General features: G+C 45.1%; 1 protein-coding gene across 1 annotated transcript; it reads left to right on the top strand.

Annotated features, from left to right (window-relative positions):
• Nucleotides 1-11176: 11176 nt before the first annotated feature.
• On the top strand, nt 11177-12098 carry RNF228 (ring finger protein 228). Its single transcript, XM_077785552.1, has one exon. The coding sequence runs from the start codon at nt 11253-11255 to the stop codon at nt 12096-12098; it is 846 nt and encodes a 281-aa protein (XP_077641678.1). The 5' UTR covers nt 11177-11252.
• The last annotated feature ends 4864 nt before the right edge of the window (nt 12099-16962 follow it).

Below are 16962 nucleotides of genomic sequence, written 5' to 3'. Positions count from 1 at the left end.
CCCTTTGCTTGATTTATTCTTAGACTTCTCCTGGCATGGGCTCTTCAACCAATCCTCAGCCAGCAAGTGTACAAATGGAGACAAGATTACAGTTCTCAAGTAATTCTTCTCAAATACAGAGTAATGCCCTGCTTTTTACAACTGCCAGAAGCCAGGGGCCTCATAAAATTGGGAAAGATGGCCGGACAGAACACACATCTAGTCAATATGATTATTGCAACATTCTCAGTTTATTCAAGAGAAGATGGCAGTTTTTATATACTTCTACATAGTTTACAGATTACAAAGGCACACTGATTGGCAAGCTAACATTGTTTACCTTTTCCTTAAGGTGGCCTAAACCTTACACTATAAACCTATATTACTTCACACCCAGACACCCAGTGGTCCCCATCACATCTTAATCCAATTTCTAGCTGCGCCACAAACTCTTAATTTCTAACTGTGTCAGAGGCTGGAAGGCCTCTCAACGCCCAAATCTGAGGCCTTGACTGGAGTAGCTCAAATCTCATTCTAAACATAAACCATGACCTCTGTCTCTCAGAAATTCTGTAACAACTGCCTTTTCCTTCAAGAAAGCCATTATTCAGGAGAAGCCAGATTTGGTGGGAGCCCAGGTGCACAGCAGGCAGCCCGAGCACAGCGCGCTCCCTGAGCACTGCTGGTGGGCGGCTCTCAGCCCGCACCGGGAAACTGAGCAAAGCCGAGGCGAAGGGCTGCGGGTTTCATCGGCACCAGTCACTGACACTCGCTGTGAGAACCCCGGGTTTGCTCTGGGGTCTCGAGTGGTGGTAAAGTCTCTCCTCCAACCCGTGCTCCCAAAGAAAAGCTCCGCAGGCTCTTGTTGTTCGGTCTCAAGGCAGTTTATTGTCAGTTATCTAACAGATTATTTTCTCGGGCTGCGGCTGTTTGATCAGCAGCCCAGGCAGAGACGCACACACTCCTGACACCCTGACTGTCTGCTGTCTTCTTCTTCTCCCTCCCTGCCCAGGGCTGCTGCTATCTTTTATAAGATACATTACGTATAACATGTTTACAATTATTCCCCAATACCTACTACCTATATTACCAAGTGCTTTTCTACTCGAAACCAATCTGTGAGTGTCAACATCACCAAGAACATGGGGGTAAGGAAGAATAAAGAGGAAGGACAGGATCAGTCCACTTTCCTCCATCTTAGAACTTCTGACCCCCATGTACAAAGTAAAACCCCCCCTGTACATGTGCTAAAACCCCCCTGTACACTACTAAAAAATTTTCCCCTCTACTTTGTAGCTACATTTACTATACTATCTAACCATTTGTGACTGCTTGTTCCACCTTCAAAGTTGGTAATTCATTCCATGGTTCAAACTCGAAAACACAGCTGATTCCAGCTGCCTGCCGGGGTCTAGAATGCCTCTGACCAAGGCCTGGAACCTCCAAAAATTTCTGAGAGACATTTTGAGTTCCCACAACTCAGCAGTGCTGCGGAGCTGTGGTTATCTTGCCGTGCCAGAGAGCTCTTCCAAATGCCCTCTGTACCTCATGTTTTCCGTGGTTCTTCCTCCTGTTCAGAGCAGAGGATGGGTCTGAGAGCCAGGCACCTCTCTGCCCTGCCCCTTGACAGCTTCTCCTTTGTGGCACCTTACATGCATCAAACTTCCTGCCTCATGCCTAAAGCTGTAGCTTTATGCCTTCCAAATGTTTATCCCTGCATTATGGCAGCATGAGTCACTGCTGTCAAACACTTGTTTGGAATGCAAAAGACGTAGGGCTCTTTTCTTTTGTCTAAAATCTGTTTGCAGTATGGAGCTGGGAGCTGCCAGGGCAGGTCAGCCTGGCCATCAGGGGTGTTTGATTCCTGCAGAGACTCAGACAACAAAAAGCATCCTGTGAAGGGCAACAGAGGCTTTTGCTGGGAGCTGCTGATCTCTTAGATTATGTTTTTTCAGGCAATTTATGAGTTTCATCAAAAAGTCTGTTCAGGAGTGAACAGTCCAGAGAAAGAAGGGTGGGAGTGGAAAATGAGCAAATAAATGGATTGAGATTTGTGCAGCCAGTTCATAGGTTTATCTTTAGTTCATACATTTATTTTGTTTGCATGCATGAACTTTGCATAAGTAATGCCTTTTAAACAGCTAAAAGATATATGCTCAGTCAATTCATTCAACTATGAACAGCTTTGCAATTTTCTACTTTTCATTCTGTGCCACCCACATTACAGATGTCATCCTAAAAAACATAAATAGCTCTTGGGTTTTTCTGCTTTATTTCTACTATTTACATGACAAGCCTTAATGTCATTGATCCTATTTTAAAGACAGCAAAAAATCCCACATCCATATGTCAATGCTTTAACATTGATTGACTGGCAGTAAACCAAGAGGGATACATATGTACATTTTTTAAAGTATAGTAGATAGAAACAACCATTAGGAGGTCTGACAGCATTTATCTTGGTTCATTAAAAATAAGACAAGTTATCCACTTCAAATAGTGGAAGCTGTGACAATAACTGTACAGGGCAGTGGGTAAATAATAACCTGTGAATTAGCCCTGATTGTAGAAGCTACTACTCAGCTGCTGATGAAGCAGGGGCCCTGCTATCTTACATGTGGATAAATGAAGCTGACTGTTTTTTTCAGGTGTGACCAGTGTGTTTCCAGAGCCTGAGCCTGTTCTGCCCTTCCTTTCTGAAGCAGTTTGCAAACCATTAAAAATGTGATCATCTTTGGACCAGTGGAAGGAAGAAAGGAAAAGGAGCCCATATGGAAGACAGAAATACAGGGCTAAGCTTCATTTAGAGACCTCCTTATGGAGACATCACTGACTTTGGGGCAGGCAGACAGAGCAGGGCCTTGCCTGGGCAGCTCCCTCCTCCCCTTCCAGAATAGGATCATAAATGATCCTTCATCTCTAGTGATTTATCATAGGAGAGATTTTACACTATACCTCATTCCAGACCAAACATTTTGCTGTTGAAATGTATTTAAATATCACTAAATGGCTGGCTGCGGGGGAGGGAGGTTGAACTTTTTTTTTGCAGGAGAGAAATATGGCCATACTTCATTATTGGTCTTTAACTCTGTCAACTGCATGGAGGGTTATTTTAATATAATTTTTAACTATCTTAGTAAAATATTTCCTCTGCATCAAGCTTCTGAACGTCAGATGTCATGTGAGAGGTGTTCAATCACACCTGAGAGAAGCTGCTGCACTCTCTGACTGGAGGGAGGATGTCAGGGCAGCATTTACTGTGGCTCTTGCACACACACTGGGCAAGCCAACTTGAGACTTGAGAATTCCAGTGATTGTTTTAGAGAAGAATCCATGCCCACCCCATTATCTCTCTGATTATTTGTGCTCTTTTAGGGAATATGCAGTTTTGAAAAGCAGTAGCAGCACATAGAACTTTTAACTGTGATTGTTGACTATCCACCACGGATCATCCATCTGGCTAGAAGCTTTCCTGGCAATGGCTGAAGAGAAAATCAGGATTTAACTCCCTTCCTTAGTGATTATGAGGTCTCTTGCAGTGCAAGAGTTGAGAGAAGTTGCATTCCTTGAGCTTTCTTGCATTAGCATCTACAAATCCAAACCACAACTCTTAAATCAATGTTCAAGCTTCCTGCAGAATTAATACAGAAACTTGGGATAAACTTCTAAAATCTTATTTGAAGCCTTAGGCAGTCAAAAAGACAAGATAACATAAATAAATAAACCAAAATATTGATCTAAATACATTGGGTAAAAATGTTTCTCTGAGATTAGGGGATAAGGTTTTTGAAGGCAGAAGTGTTTACATAGACTTGAAGTTGTCCTAAGAAAAATTTTCTCAAATATAGTATTTTTCTCTCTACACAAAACCCCCAATCAGTATAGATCACATCTCCTAAAATGAGATATATGTTGATTTCTAGCAGGGAGAACGAATTGCCTCTTCTGTTGTTGATAAAATCATCCAAAGGTCTCTTTTGAAGTCCCTGCCAAACTAAGCTTGTTTTTTACTGATTTTATAATCTGCATATGAAAGACTTGATCTGGAATGGAACCTCAGCCTGGATCCTGATTACATTCCCTCAGGTCTAAAAAGAAAACTTGTGCATGCAGGGCCTGATTCTATACTGGCTAAGGAAGGTGCAACTAAAATAACTGCAACGAATCCAGTGGAATTCTTCCAAACTGGCATTTACTACTGGGTCTACAAATTTAATCCATATTTTTGTGGGGAAAACAATTGTGAATAAGAAATGGCGATTTAATCAATTTTAAGTTATTTTTACTCATAAAACTCAGGAACCATGCACTCTTCAATTAATGTAATTCAGACTTTAAATTGGGATGAAGGAATTTTGATTGACTCAGCTAGGACCGCATTTTTAGCTAATTGAAGAGTTTGCTCTCCAAAGGTTACATCCTGACTTCTCACCCCCATCAGAAAGACATCCCAGTTGTTCGTTGGTTTTGTTACAAAATATTTAATATCTAATCAACCCATTAGAATCAAGCTTCTCAACTTCCTTACCAATGCTATGAAAACGAGTGGGCCAGCAGCAGGGACAATAGAGCAGGAGCAAGCCAAGTAACAAATCAGATATTCCTCTCCTCCTAGAGTTACGGTCACCCCTGGCAGGGCGAGCTCAGGAGCTGGCAGCACCCCTTGGCAGTCTCCATCCCCTGTAAGGCTGGACATCTCTCCACTGTGCCTGAGCCACTTGGCTGGTTCAGCAGAGCCCATTAGCCTGCTCTGCATCCCCTCGGAGCCACTCTGCCACGGGCTGTGCAGCCCTGCTCTCTCGGGTTTCCTTCATGCACAGGATCTTCCCAGTCCCTGCTCCTTCTGCTCTTGCCTGGACAATTCCTTCCTCGAGGGAAGGCACCAAAGTGCACCCAGTGCTCAGTGCGTGGTTGATACAGCAACAAAACAATGTTTTCTGTTGCAATCTAGAATTGTTCCCAATTTACTCCTAACACTTGGTTTTTGCTTTTCTGACTAGTACCTCTTTTAAAAGCAGACACTGGGCTTCTCCAAGGTTGCTAAAACCCAGGTAGGTTTTAGGCTCACGTCAACTGATGTTTAAATTTGCTATTTCTTGTGAGAAGATGTTAAAGTTTATTTAAAAAAAACACAAACAGTCCCCAAAAAAACAACTTCCATGTGTTAACTTCAGCCCAAAACAAACTTATTATAATTTTAATATCTGCATATATGCAATAGCATGAATGCAAAAAAAATTCCCAAATTCTTTGTCTGTTTCTCATTCTGAATTGATTCAAGGACATATACATGATATTGTGGTCTGAGCAATTGTAGTTGTTTCCAAGCTGTCTTAAAAAAAATGTCCCTATCATTATCAAGGACAAAAACTTGGCATCTTTGAAGCTGATGACAAAAATTCTTAACCAGCTTCACTGGCTCAGGATTTCACTCCAGTGATAACCATCCCTATTTTAAATCAAGGTTACCAATGATATACTGAAATAAAATCAGTAACTGGAATGTGTACTGTGTCTTCTAAGCAGAGTTCCCAAAGGACTAAGTAATCTATTACAGTGATTCCACAGACTATGTCATTGCAATGCAAGGACAATTTGGGCAGCAAAAAGCAACTGCCCGGGAGCTAATAACCATGCTGGCATTCAATAATTACCCTAATCACAATTAATAATAATTATTAATCTTGTTTTTATAAATTTTCCTACCCAGCTGCTTTACTGTGGCCAACATAACCATAATTCTGAGCCCCAAGGTGCTACTGAGACACAGTAGTTCTGCATCTAAAAATGCCCTGCTCTGCAGATAACCCTCTCCTTGCAGAAGCTGCTGCTCCAAGCAGGCCCAAACAGGCTCTGCCAGCCCCACACTGACACCTAATTCAGCACCCACTGTTGGATTAAATTTTCATTATTATTCTGAAGTGCAGAAAATACAGTGCTGGCTAAAACAGAAGACTTCTCTGAGGCTTTCCCTCTTTTTCTCTTTTTAGCTTGTTCCTTTCTGGAAAAAAAAAAAAAAAAAAAAAAAAAAAAAAAAAAAAGTAAAACAAACACAACAGTTAAATCCAAGAATGGAATTTCTGGATTCTTGATTCAGTTATATCATCACCACATGGTTTGAAAAAGTGCCATCAGTTTAGGAGAAGGTAAATTTTATACAAATACATTTGTTTCAAAAGCTGCAGCCAATCTGGATAAATAAAATAAAATCCCTGCAAACACCCAGGGAAGATGTGCCCTAACACAGGAGCTGCTCTAAGGAGCCATTAATAATGTGCCACACCACAAGAGATGGGGACTCCTTTGGTGTGTGCCACTGCTCTGCAGTCCAAGGGACAAGGGGTGCACAGCTCTGGAGCCCAAACCATCCAACCCAGTAATCCTGTGGGCTGGATCAAACCCACGTGTGCCCAGGGAACACCAGAGCCACCCCTGCCCAAACTGCAGAGCCAGCCCAAACCTGCCATCACTCAAACATTTCTGAGTTGGGTTTCCTATGGATAACACATCTGTGAGGATCTCTTTGTGCTGTTCAAGCTTAGCTGTTGGGGCAGGAGATGCACCTACTGGAAATGCCTCCACAATTTCACATGGCTTCTCATCATTTCCTGACAAAAGCTTCTAATGCAGTTACCTATTTGGGATGTGCTGCAAACACATTATGGAAAAGACATGGATGGGAACAAGAAGAAATGATTCCCATCAGAAATTATGCATCACCCCCAGATTTAAGCCCTCATCCTTTTATTGCCAGTAAAACTGTTGTACAATTTGGCATCAGACTGATGCCAATGAGAGTGTGTCTGTGCTTGGGGCTGCAGGTCAACACTGCGTGAGGAGGAGAAGCTTAGAGCTTAACCCAGGAGAAAAGAGAAAGCAGGGACCTCACAAGCAGAGGTGAGTGGTCAGCAAAGGTCTGTCCTTCAGACATTTCTCATTTTCTGAGGCAATTGAAATAGGACAGCATTTAGCAGATACAACAGAAGAAAAGTTTTTCTGGGGGGAGAGTGGTGTCAAACATTGTATTCCTGCATCTTCTTCTGCATCTTTCCTATTATATACATTAAGAGATTAACATATTTTTATATGGCTGTGACTGATGCAGAACTGCTCATAACTGTAATCCATTTTCTCTTATTCAGCACCCTGAAATTGCCTGCAAATATTATTGAAAATGAACATTCCTTTCAGTACTGAATGCATCAGACCAACATGCAATAGCTTTTACAGAAGTTCCAATACAGAAAAGGTAAAAAAGCACTTTAATTATAAATTATTCAGAAATACTTTATATGAAATAAAATGTCAACATGAAGAAAGCACAAGATGATACAGCATCCTATTATGCAATGATAGGGCATAAAAATAATCTTTTGCCATCCATCAAAATTGAAAAACACCTATTGTATAAGAACACAGACTTTCTGGGGAATTAAACTAGCTTAACATGACATTACTGCTGCAGGGGTGTATGTCAATATGTCCCTTATGAAAAACAGGAGGATTCTTCTATAAGGTTTTGGGCTTGACTCACTGATGTGTTAATTTATACTGTTACAACTCTTCTTAGACCAAGTCCCGCACCAGCATGAAACTGGCACACTGCACAAGATAAATCAGGCCCAATATAATATTTACCACACTAAAAATCAATTCTTACCAGCTGCAGAATGATTAAGTGGAAAAATGTGTCTTTTGTAAGGGTTGTTTTCCACTTTTTCTCTGAATTTCTAACACAACTTCTGCTGAATAACATCCAACATCTTCTGTAGTGTTTCAGACACAAGTCTGAATCAGAATCAGCTCAGCTACATTTTGGGGTTTTCTTACAATAATATATGTTTCCCACTAAAAAACAGTCCCTACAATCTGACAATCAAAAACAAATCATTCATTGTCATTAAAGTGACTAAAAGAGAGAATACCTCTGGATTCCTGGAAATACGGTAACTTTTCCAAAAATCTGAAGAAATATTTCATTTCTTCAATCCCTGCCTAGAAAGTCTTTAAATTCAGCACAGAGGTGTTTTCACCTGGTGCAGTTCCTCTGCTTGTGAGGAATCACAGGGTCAACCACCAGCAGGATCCAGGTAAGAAGCCACCTTTAGTTCCAGGCTGGGCACCCTCCCTGTGCAAGTGACCGAGGAGCCAGGGCAGCACCACGTCACAGGGAGCAGATGTGGCACAAAGTGCCTGCCTGGGGAACCCAGAGCCCCCAGAGAGCCTCGGGGGACACTGTCCTGCAGAGATGAGGATAAGGCTGCCAGGGGCTGCCAAGCCTGGCTCTGGACCCTGCCATCCCATGACACAGCTGTGATACACACATGACAGGATGCTGGACTACGACAGAAGGGTTGGAACCATTGATGGCTTTGTTCATAGTAAGGTAAATGGACATAAATCAACCACGCTGTGGTCCCACCTCATTTCCTCTCCTGACCACACAGCCTCTGGCATTTTTCCTCTTACTGGCTGCAGACTTCATGAACCCAGGCAACAACCTGCTTCCCTGAGCTGCTTCAGAGAAAAACTCACTTAAAAAGCGTTCAGCTGGATTGTCTCCAAGAACTGACTGGCTGTGTCGTCACACGAGTTCCTGTGCTGGCAGAAGGGTGAGGACAGAACCTGCAAGTGCCACTAGAGACACAAAGAGGTGGAGTTGTGCTGTTCCAGAACAAAGCAGCATCTCACCAGGAGTGAGGCCCATGCACTTCACATGTTGTGCTATAAAATGTTCTCTAGGACTGCACACAACAGGATAACCTCGCTTGTGTGGGACCGAGTTATCCAGCACTGTGTTCACATGGGCAGTCGTGAACTAGGATGTTTCTAGGATGTGACTACTCACCAATTTTCCTCATTCTTTGTTTTAGCAGAGAAAAGAGTAAACTTAATCCTAATTTTGCATTTACCTGTTTTTAATGATTATTATTTTTTCAGTTATGCTCAACTTCCCCATCCATTCTGTGTAGTTTTCATGCCTGAGTTACAGGAAGCTTTTCCAGTGCTGACTTTCATAGACTTATTAGATGGAGTTTCAGTTGACCTCAAGGCAGATATATATCAGATAAGAAAACTCAGAACACAAAAGGCAGGGGCATAGCAGTCTGAACCAGAAATGCAGCTGATGTATCTGGACCTTATTAAAGCATTTGATACAGTGCCTCAAAAAAATGTACTTGAAATATTAATTTGTATTTGTGTGGATCTGAGGACTTTCATGTGTTTTGAAAATTGTTGGAGGTTGTAAAGTTATGAAAGTGGCAGTAATATTAAAGAAAAGGGCAGTACTTGGGATAATCTGACATCTTTTAACAGTGAACTCATTAAATAGGAAGATGGTGCTAACTGGGAAAGAGTAGCAAGTGAAAAAACCAAACCAAATCAAACCAAAATAAAAACCTACACAAAAGAAACAAAACCAAAATAAACTACCATAAACATACATTTTAGAATATAAAAATATCTGAGTAAATACAATGAGATTTCATTTTAAAAAAGGAAGTTACCAGAGTTAGTTGGAAAAGTCCAAATTCATCAGACAGATTAGCTCTGAAATTGCAAACTGGTATGGGCCTTTAAAAAAGGGTAATTTTTGACTCCGCAGGCCGAGTAGCTGTGCAGTATGGACAGTGACAGCAAAAGTCATCTTCTTTCTTTTTTTTTAGAGATACAACCAACATTTTTAAAGGATTTTAAAATGTCTCTTAGGATAAATTATAAAAACAATGTCTCCCTGAACAGGGAACATTCCTACTTTTTGCTGTTTGACTTTAGGCCATGATTTCAGTTTATGCTAAGCTAAGATGTGCTCCTTCTTTTGCTAGGACAATCATCAGATCTGTCATCACAGTTTACAAACATGCTACTTTTTATCCTTCCAACAAGTCAGCCTTTCTAAACAATGGTCCCCTTGCTTTATTTGGCTCTTCAAGAATGCTCAGAGCTCAAGAACAAAGCCCTAGCGAAGACAGCACTGAGAAGGAGAGAGCTTCCCTCAGCATTTGCCTTGAAGCACGCCTGATCCAGCCTGTCCCATGGCAGAGGAGAGCAGAAGGTGTACAAGATGACCCAGCTCTCAGGCTAGAGCTGCTATGCCCAAGCTGCAGCTTTAGCAAGACAGCAAGGCAATGCAGTGTACCTGAAACATGGGCCTTACTTGCCTAGAGCAATCCTCAGAACTGCAGAGAGAAATAATCACATTATGGCCTCGGCTACACCTGAAGACAAAAGAGTTTCTCAGTGCAGACTTTGATGTAGTGAAATCTGTCAGGTTGTTTAACATTCCCAGCTATGGACATCTCACTGTTTGGATGGTTTTTCATTAAACTGGGGGAAAGCTCTCAATCGTATAGCGATGTCAGGATGCAAATAACAACATCAGCAGCTCTTTCGGCCTCCAGCTTCTGGAAAAAAAATACCTCTTATTTTTCAGTGTGCATAAAGAACGAGAATCACAGTGCACAAAATGTTCTTTCCGAAAAGCAGTAAAATATCAGTTATCCTGTGAGCCGCGGTGTATGCAAGAGATGCCACCCTGCCTTCCCATATTAACCCTTCATCTGCCGTGTTCGTTCCTGACGAGTGTCATGTCATTGTAACTGCAGGTCCCAAAGCACACTGACAGTGGGGAATCCTCGTCAACTGTTAAAATCAACAGAACGCTTTAGAAAAATACACTCCAGGATGAAAAGGCTGCCTGGCGCCCAGGCGTGTTCCCCGCAGCGCTGCAGGGCGGAGGGACTGCGGGAGAGCACCGAGCCCCGCCGGGTCGTGCCGCGGGGGCGGCTCCCGCCGGCGAGCCGGCAGCGAGCCGCCGGCGACCGGCACCGCCGCGCCAGCGGCCCCGCGCCGCACGGCCGCGCTCTGATGTGCCGTGCCGAGCCGTGCCGAGCCGAGCCGTGCCTTGCGGTGCGGTACCGTGCCGCGCCGTGCCCCACCGCACCGCACGCCAGGCGGGCAGGAGAGAGGCACCGCAGCCGCCGCCGCGCACCGGCGGCCGCTCCCGGGGGCGGGCGGCGCCGATCCCGCCCCCCGCCCGCGGCAGCCGCCAGCAGCCCCCGGCAGCCGCCAGCGCGGCGGGCGGCGCAGGCAGGCGGCCGGCGGCCCTCCTCCATCCCCCGCCCTCCGCGCCCGGCCCCGCCGCAGCCCGCGGGCGCGGCCAGGAGGCGGCGGGGTCGCGGCTGGCCCGGCTCCCGCCCGCCTGCCAGGCGCGGGGCGGCCCGGCACTCCCCGCCTTTCCGCGGCTCTCCGTCCCCCTCCGGCGAGATGTTATGGCCGAGCCGGCGCAGACGGGCGGCGTAGGGCAGGGCGGGCGGCGGGAGGATGAGGCGGCGGCGGTGGCGGCGCCGCCGCCGGCGGCCGCCGCCCCCAGCTCGGAGGACTACGAGTGCAAGATCTGCTACAACTACTTCGACCTGGAGCGGCGGGCGCCCAAGCTGCTGGAGTGCCTGCACACCTTCTGCCAGGAGTGCCTGAGCCAGCTGCACCTGCGCGCCGCGCAGCATCCCCCCGCCGCCGGCGCCGAGCCGGGCCCGGGGCGCTCGCCCGGCGCCTCCCTGGCCTGCCCGCTCTGCCGCCACCGCACGGCGCTGCCCGACCACCGCGTCCACGGCCTCCCGGTCAACACCAAGCTGGCCGCCGCCTGCCCGCCGCAGCTGCGGGCCCGCGACCCGGTGCCGCAGGACCGCCTGCCGCCGCTGCCGCCGCGCCGCCCGCCCCGCGCCCGGGAGGCGGCGGCCGCCCTCGCCCCGCCGCCCCCCGCCCCCGCCGGGCCGCGCTCCTCGGGCGGCGGCTACGAGAGCTGCCAGAGCTGCAAGCGGGCGGCGCTGAGCGCCGGCTGCGTGTGCGTCGTCGTCTCCTTCCTCTCCATGGTGGTGCTGCTCTTCACCGGCCTCATCTTCGTCAACCAGTACGGCGGGGACGCCGCGCCCGGCGCCGCGGCGTCGCCGTCGCCGGTAGGGCCCATCTGCCTGTCGGTCGCCAGCATCCTCGCCCTCTTCTCCGTCGTCGTCACATGGCTCATCTGCTGGCTCAAGTACCGGCCCGAGGCGGCCACCGGCGGGGCCGCGGCCAACGGCTCGGCGCGGGGCCGGGCCGCCCGCAGGAGCGACACGTAGCCGCGGCGGAGCGCGGCCGGGCCGGGCGGGGCGGGCTGAGCGCGGCCGGGCCCGGCGGAGCGGGGACGGAGCGGCCGCCGAGCCGGGAGCGCCGGCCGGGGTGAGCCCCGAGCGGCCGCGGGGCGCTCGGGCGGGGCGGGCTGACAGGTGCCGGCCCTGCCGCGGCCGCACGCCCGGCCCGGGGTCACGCCGGGCCCTGCGGCGCTGGCACTGCCCCGGGCGGTGGGGATGGGCGGCGGGGTGACCCGGCGATGGGTACGGAAGGTCCGGCCGCTCGGGAGGGAGGGCAGGGCGCGCCTTGGCGGCAGAGATGGCTGGAACGGCCTCCCTGGGGAGCCGCAGCCTGGGATGTGCGCGGTGCCCGCCTCTGCCGGAGCGCATCCCCGGGTGCGGAGCTCCTGATGCAGAAGGACACAATCGCGATTAAAGAAAACTGGCTTACTGTTGCCCCCACCTGGAAGATAATTGGAGAGGTTCGCTGTGGTTAGGAGCAGAACAGGAACACGATGTTAAATGCGCTTTGTATTTTCCCTTTTATGACGTTAAGAAGTTAACATATAGAAGAAGCTGTAACAGAAGTGTATTATCTTAAAAGAGACTGAGCCAAAGTTTCCTACAGTGTACTGAGTATGGTTTCATTATAATTTTATTAGAAGGCCGTTGAGCCCTCTGATGGTTGCTTAAAATAAGCTGTATTATTTAATTCTTTGAAATTCTAATTTAATGTGGGAGACTGAAACACTACATTGAACACTTAAAACAATTGATGGAAGATTATTTAATTAATGGAGCTCTGAAACAGAGCTAAGAGCCTCCTGTCATAGGGATTAATATTTCACTGGCCACTGTTTCCAATATTTATGCGATGAGAGAAGCCCACATTAAAGTATGGACTTTCAGCATCACTGTAAAAGTGGAACGCAGTAATGTAATTTGTGATTGAAATTTCGTTTGAGGTAGCTGTAATAAGACAATGGGTTTCCCTCTTGATAAGTTTATCTTCTGTGTTGGGAGTTTCTGTAAGGGACAGTAGAAAATAGTTTTGTTCTGTGAGGTTGGAACATCAAAGATGTCTTTAAAATGTGACAAGATGTTCATAATATGAAATGGAAAAACATTGCCATACAGCTGGTTTTGTAGTATATTAAGGAGAGCACTCTATATAGATACTGTTCTATGTTGCAGGATTATTCATTTGGTGCCTGAATTTTTTAAACTTAATTAGTTGTTATAATCTATTCTATTGGGAATAAGATAATGCTGCTTATTCCACGTTTCTACACAGTACTGTAATGGAATGAGGTAATTATTTTCGTGCTTAACAATTCAAGAATTTTAAAAGTGATCTTTTAGTATGTGTATTTTGCAAGCTGTCTGCATGATATTCTGACAAGTATCCTCTTAATAGACCTTTACTTGACCACTTCTGTTCATCACAAGTGCAAAGAAATTGACTCTGTAGAAATGTAAAGACAGCAGGTGAAGATGTGTGATGTGTTTCATGACTGCACAAGTGATGTGTGCTGTGCAATGTCTTGATTATCACAAATGTGTGACAAACAACCCCCTGACACACAAGAAACCCCACAAACCAAGCAGTATTTGTATAGACTCTGATGATGGACGCGGTTTGTGGAAACAGTAGATGATTTTTTGTGTCACTTATGTCTATTGGAAAAGATCCGCACCAGCCTTTTAAAGTTGTATATCATAGTATAAAGGCCCTGAGGAGATAAATTATTGGGATCAACTGTGGCTCTGACCGAGATTTGTGTACCTAGACCAGTGTTTTCCAACTTGGAGTTGCTCGTTAGCTGTCTAAAAGGTTATGCCTCCTAAAATCAGGCCTGACCGTTAGCCCCTGTTGACTTCAGCAGTAGTTGTAGATGTTCTGCACCAAAGAAAATCACAAGACTTTTATTTAAGCATCTAAATGAGAATTTGGGTGCTTGACTTCAGGTACAAATATTTGAAAATTTGGGCCTTAACCTCTCTGTTCTTCAGTTAATGCATCTGTAAAGTTTGATAATAGCATTGACCTACCTCACAGGCAAGATGTGAGGCTTTATTTATTAATGTTTTTAAGCAATTGGAGATCCTTGAAGAGGAGGTGCTATAGAAGTGAAAGTATTATTGTAAATGATACTGTAGTAGGAATAAATATATGTAAATTAATGGACATAAACAGCAGCAATGTTTTCTAAGAAAAATAAATATATAAAATATGTACATGTGTACATCATATGCACCAATATATGATTTCCTGTGTTGTGCTTCTCCTGCAAATGCAGTGTGTGTGTCTGCAGTTGTGGTCAGGCAGGTAAGCTCCAGTACCCACCCTGCAGTTCAGGTGAGCCCAGCCAGCCGTCGCCGCTCCGGCTGTGCCTCGTGGACATCCAGAGGTGGCTCTGAGTGCTCGTGGAGCTCAGCTGGAGCTCCCTGAACAGTTCTTTTCTTTACTCTGCCCCAGTCCAGCAGGTTTTGGCTGCAGGGAGCTGCTGAGGTGTGCCAGGGGTGCTGGCAGCACTGTGGGCACAGCTGTGAGCTGCTGCCACGTGGGAATGTGTGTGGGTGCTGCAGTCCCACAGAAGCTGTTATGGAGCTGAAATACTGATTACAGTTACAAGTGTATACTCCATCTTTTTCTTTACTTTCCACATCATAGTTTTATTCTTGCCTTTTCTCTGTAAACAGTATTTGCCATTTTGACTAAATCAGTGGTTTCAACTGGGATCCATGGACTATAAAAGAGCTGCAAAAGGTAAGTAAGAAAAGCAAATTGATCATCAGAAACTTAAATCTTTTGTGTGAGGGTCAACTTTAAAGCATTTAGAGGTTAGCACATTACAAAAAGTTGAAGATCACAGGCCTAAACAGGATTTTCAGGCTTATTCACATTGAATGATCATATTACATATCAGGTTCTTGCCCATATATTTAAAAATATATCAGAGGCAAATTAAAATGGAGAGACTGATCTTATGCCAAATCCTTTTCTCTGCTTACACAGATTTTGGGAAACTCCTCTGGTTTCAGGAGAGTTAGTCTGGATCCACATCACAGTACCAGTCAAAAAAATCATGCATTGTATAAATCTCTGGCTGCTGTAGAATCCCACTATTATATTTGTATTTTGGGTTCCTTTGAGTGTACAGACTGCTTGTCCAAAGCCAAAGTTTGCTCAAGTTTCAGTAAAAAAAAACTAAGTAAAAATATAGAAAGATAAAATCTGGCTGGCTGGTGGTGTTTTACTATTGTAGGTATTTCAGTCACAACACTTGTGTGTTCTGGTTGTTTAAAACCACACAGAGATATGCAGCAGGAGTGTGCATCAGTCACACAATCCACATATCTTGCAGGAGAAGTGTCACTTTGCGGCACTCTGTGGGAAAGCAGAGAAGACAGGGTAATCCACAACACCATGGGAGAAATCATGGGAAATACAAGGTACCGCCTGGGGTTTTTTCTTGTGCTCAGCTTTTTGTTGTTTTTTTTTTGTTTTTTTTTTTCTACTGTGCAGTATTCTCCTGTGGTACTCAGTCTGGGGCACAAGGAATGGAAACACCAAGAAAAGAAACAAAGGCCTGATGCTTTCTCAGAAATTTTTTCACCTCTCCGTGATCACAGTCTGGGTGAACTCTGAAAGACCCATAGTTTCCTGTTGTGCCTAAAGATCTTAACTTTTTTGTGGCAATAATCCCCAGTTCCTCTGCCTAACTGAAGTGTACTGGACTCCAAATGGGAAGATCAAATGTGAAGTTTGAGATTTGGAATAGGCTGGTGGATATCAGTCACATTAGCCTAAGAGAAGGAAAGACAAACAGGAAGGCAGAGCCCAGATAATCAACATGCAGCCTGGGTGAGTAGTCATGTGCTGCAAACTGGGCTTCTCTGTCTCACCTGGGAGAGGTGGCTGCTTCTGCTGGAGCAAAGTTCTCACTGGACTAAGCAGCAGCTGCAGGAGAAAAATCAGTATGTGCTATTTGTGGGCAGCTTCTGCCTTTGACAATATATGGGGATGCATTAGGGCAGTCACTACTACAATTTCATTAATGTTGTCCTTCTGTGTAACTTGTGCTCAAGAGTTCAACTTTTTTAAAAACAATTATGTTTTTAATATTAATCCTGTACCTTCAGTGACACGGTTATTTCTGCTCTCTCCTTTGGAAGTGTCTCTAATAAATCCTGTGGCTGCAGAGAAGAAATTATATTCCTTTTTTTACCACTCAAGCAGTAAAGAATCACACAATATTCATTTATATAATGGTGGGTATTCATCTTGGAAAGGCAGGTTTGACAAGTGAAGTGTTTGAAGTGTTTCATAAATACATGGAAGGAACATTATCTACTTGGTTGGTTAAAAGGCCTGTTTATGGATAGAACTTTCTGTTTTATCATGTATAAAGCAGGATAGCAGTTACTCTCATGTTTGTGATAACTTGAAATTTAGCACAAATCCAAATAATACAAACGTGGCTAACAGCAGTGGGTATTGGGTTGTACATCTCTCCAATTAGAGCAATGAGCTATATTTCCTGAAGTGAGTGGTAGTTTGCTTCCCATCTAGTTTTATCTAGGTTGAGACAGCATTTTGGAAGTATATTTTGAAAATCATAATTAATCATAGTACTGTGGGCTGAGAATCTCAACTGTATTACTCTGAAAAGCGAGTTTCTGTCAGCATTTATACTTCAAAGAACAGAAAAGAATAAATTTCTGTTATTTTTTCCTTGCATTGTAAAAAAATATTTTTAAAATATGGTGAAGGACAAGTGCAATGGAAATATTGTTTCTTCTTACCTTAGTGCTGTTTCTTTGTAGCACAAATCATCATTCACAGGGTTTGTTTTCAAGGCATGCATCC

This window comes from Lonchura striata, chromosome 10 (assembly GCF_046129695.1).
Source record: "Lonchura striata isolate bLonStr1 chromosome 10, bLonStr1.mat, whole genome shotgun sequence".
NCBI classification, from domain to species: domain Eukaryota; kingdom Metazoa; phylum Chordata; class Aves; order Passeriformes; family Estrildidae; genus Lonchura; species Lonchura striata.
Note: the sequence above shows the minus strand (reverse complement) of the source record. Positions and strands in the feature narration are given on the sequence as shown.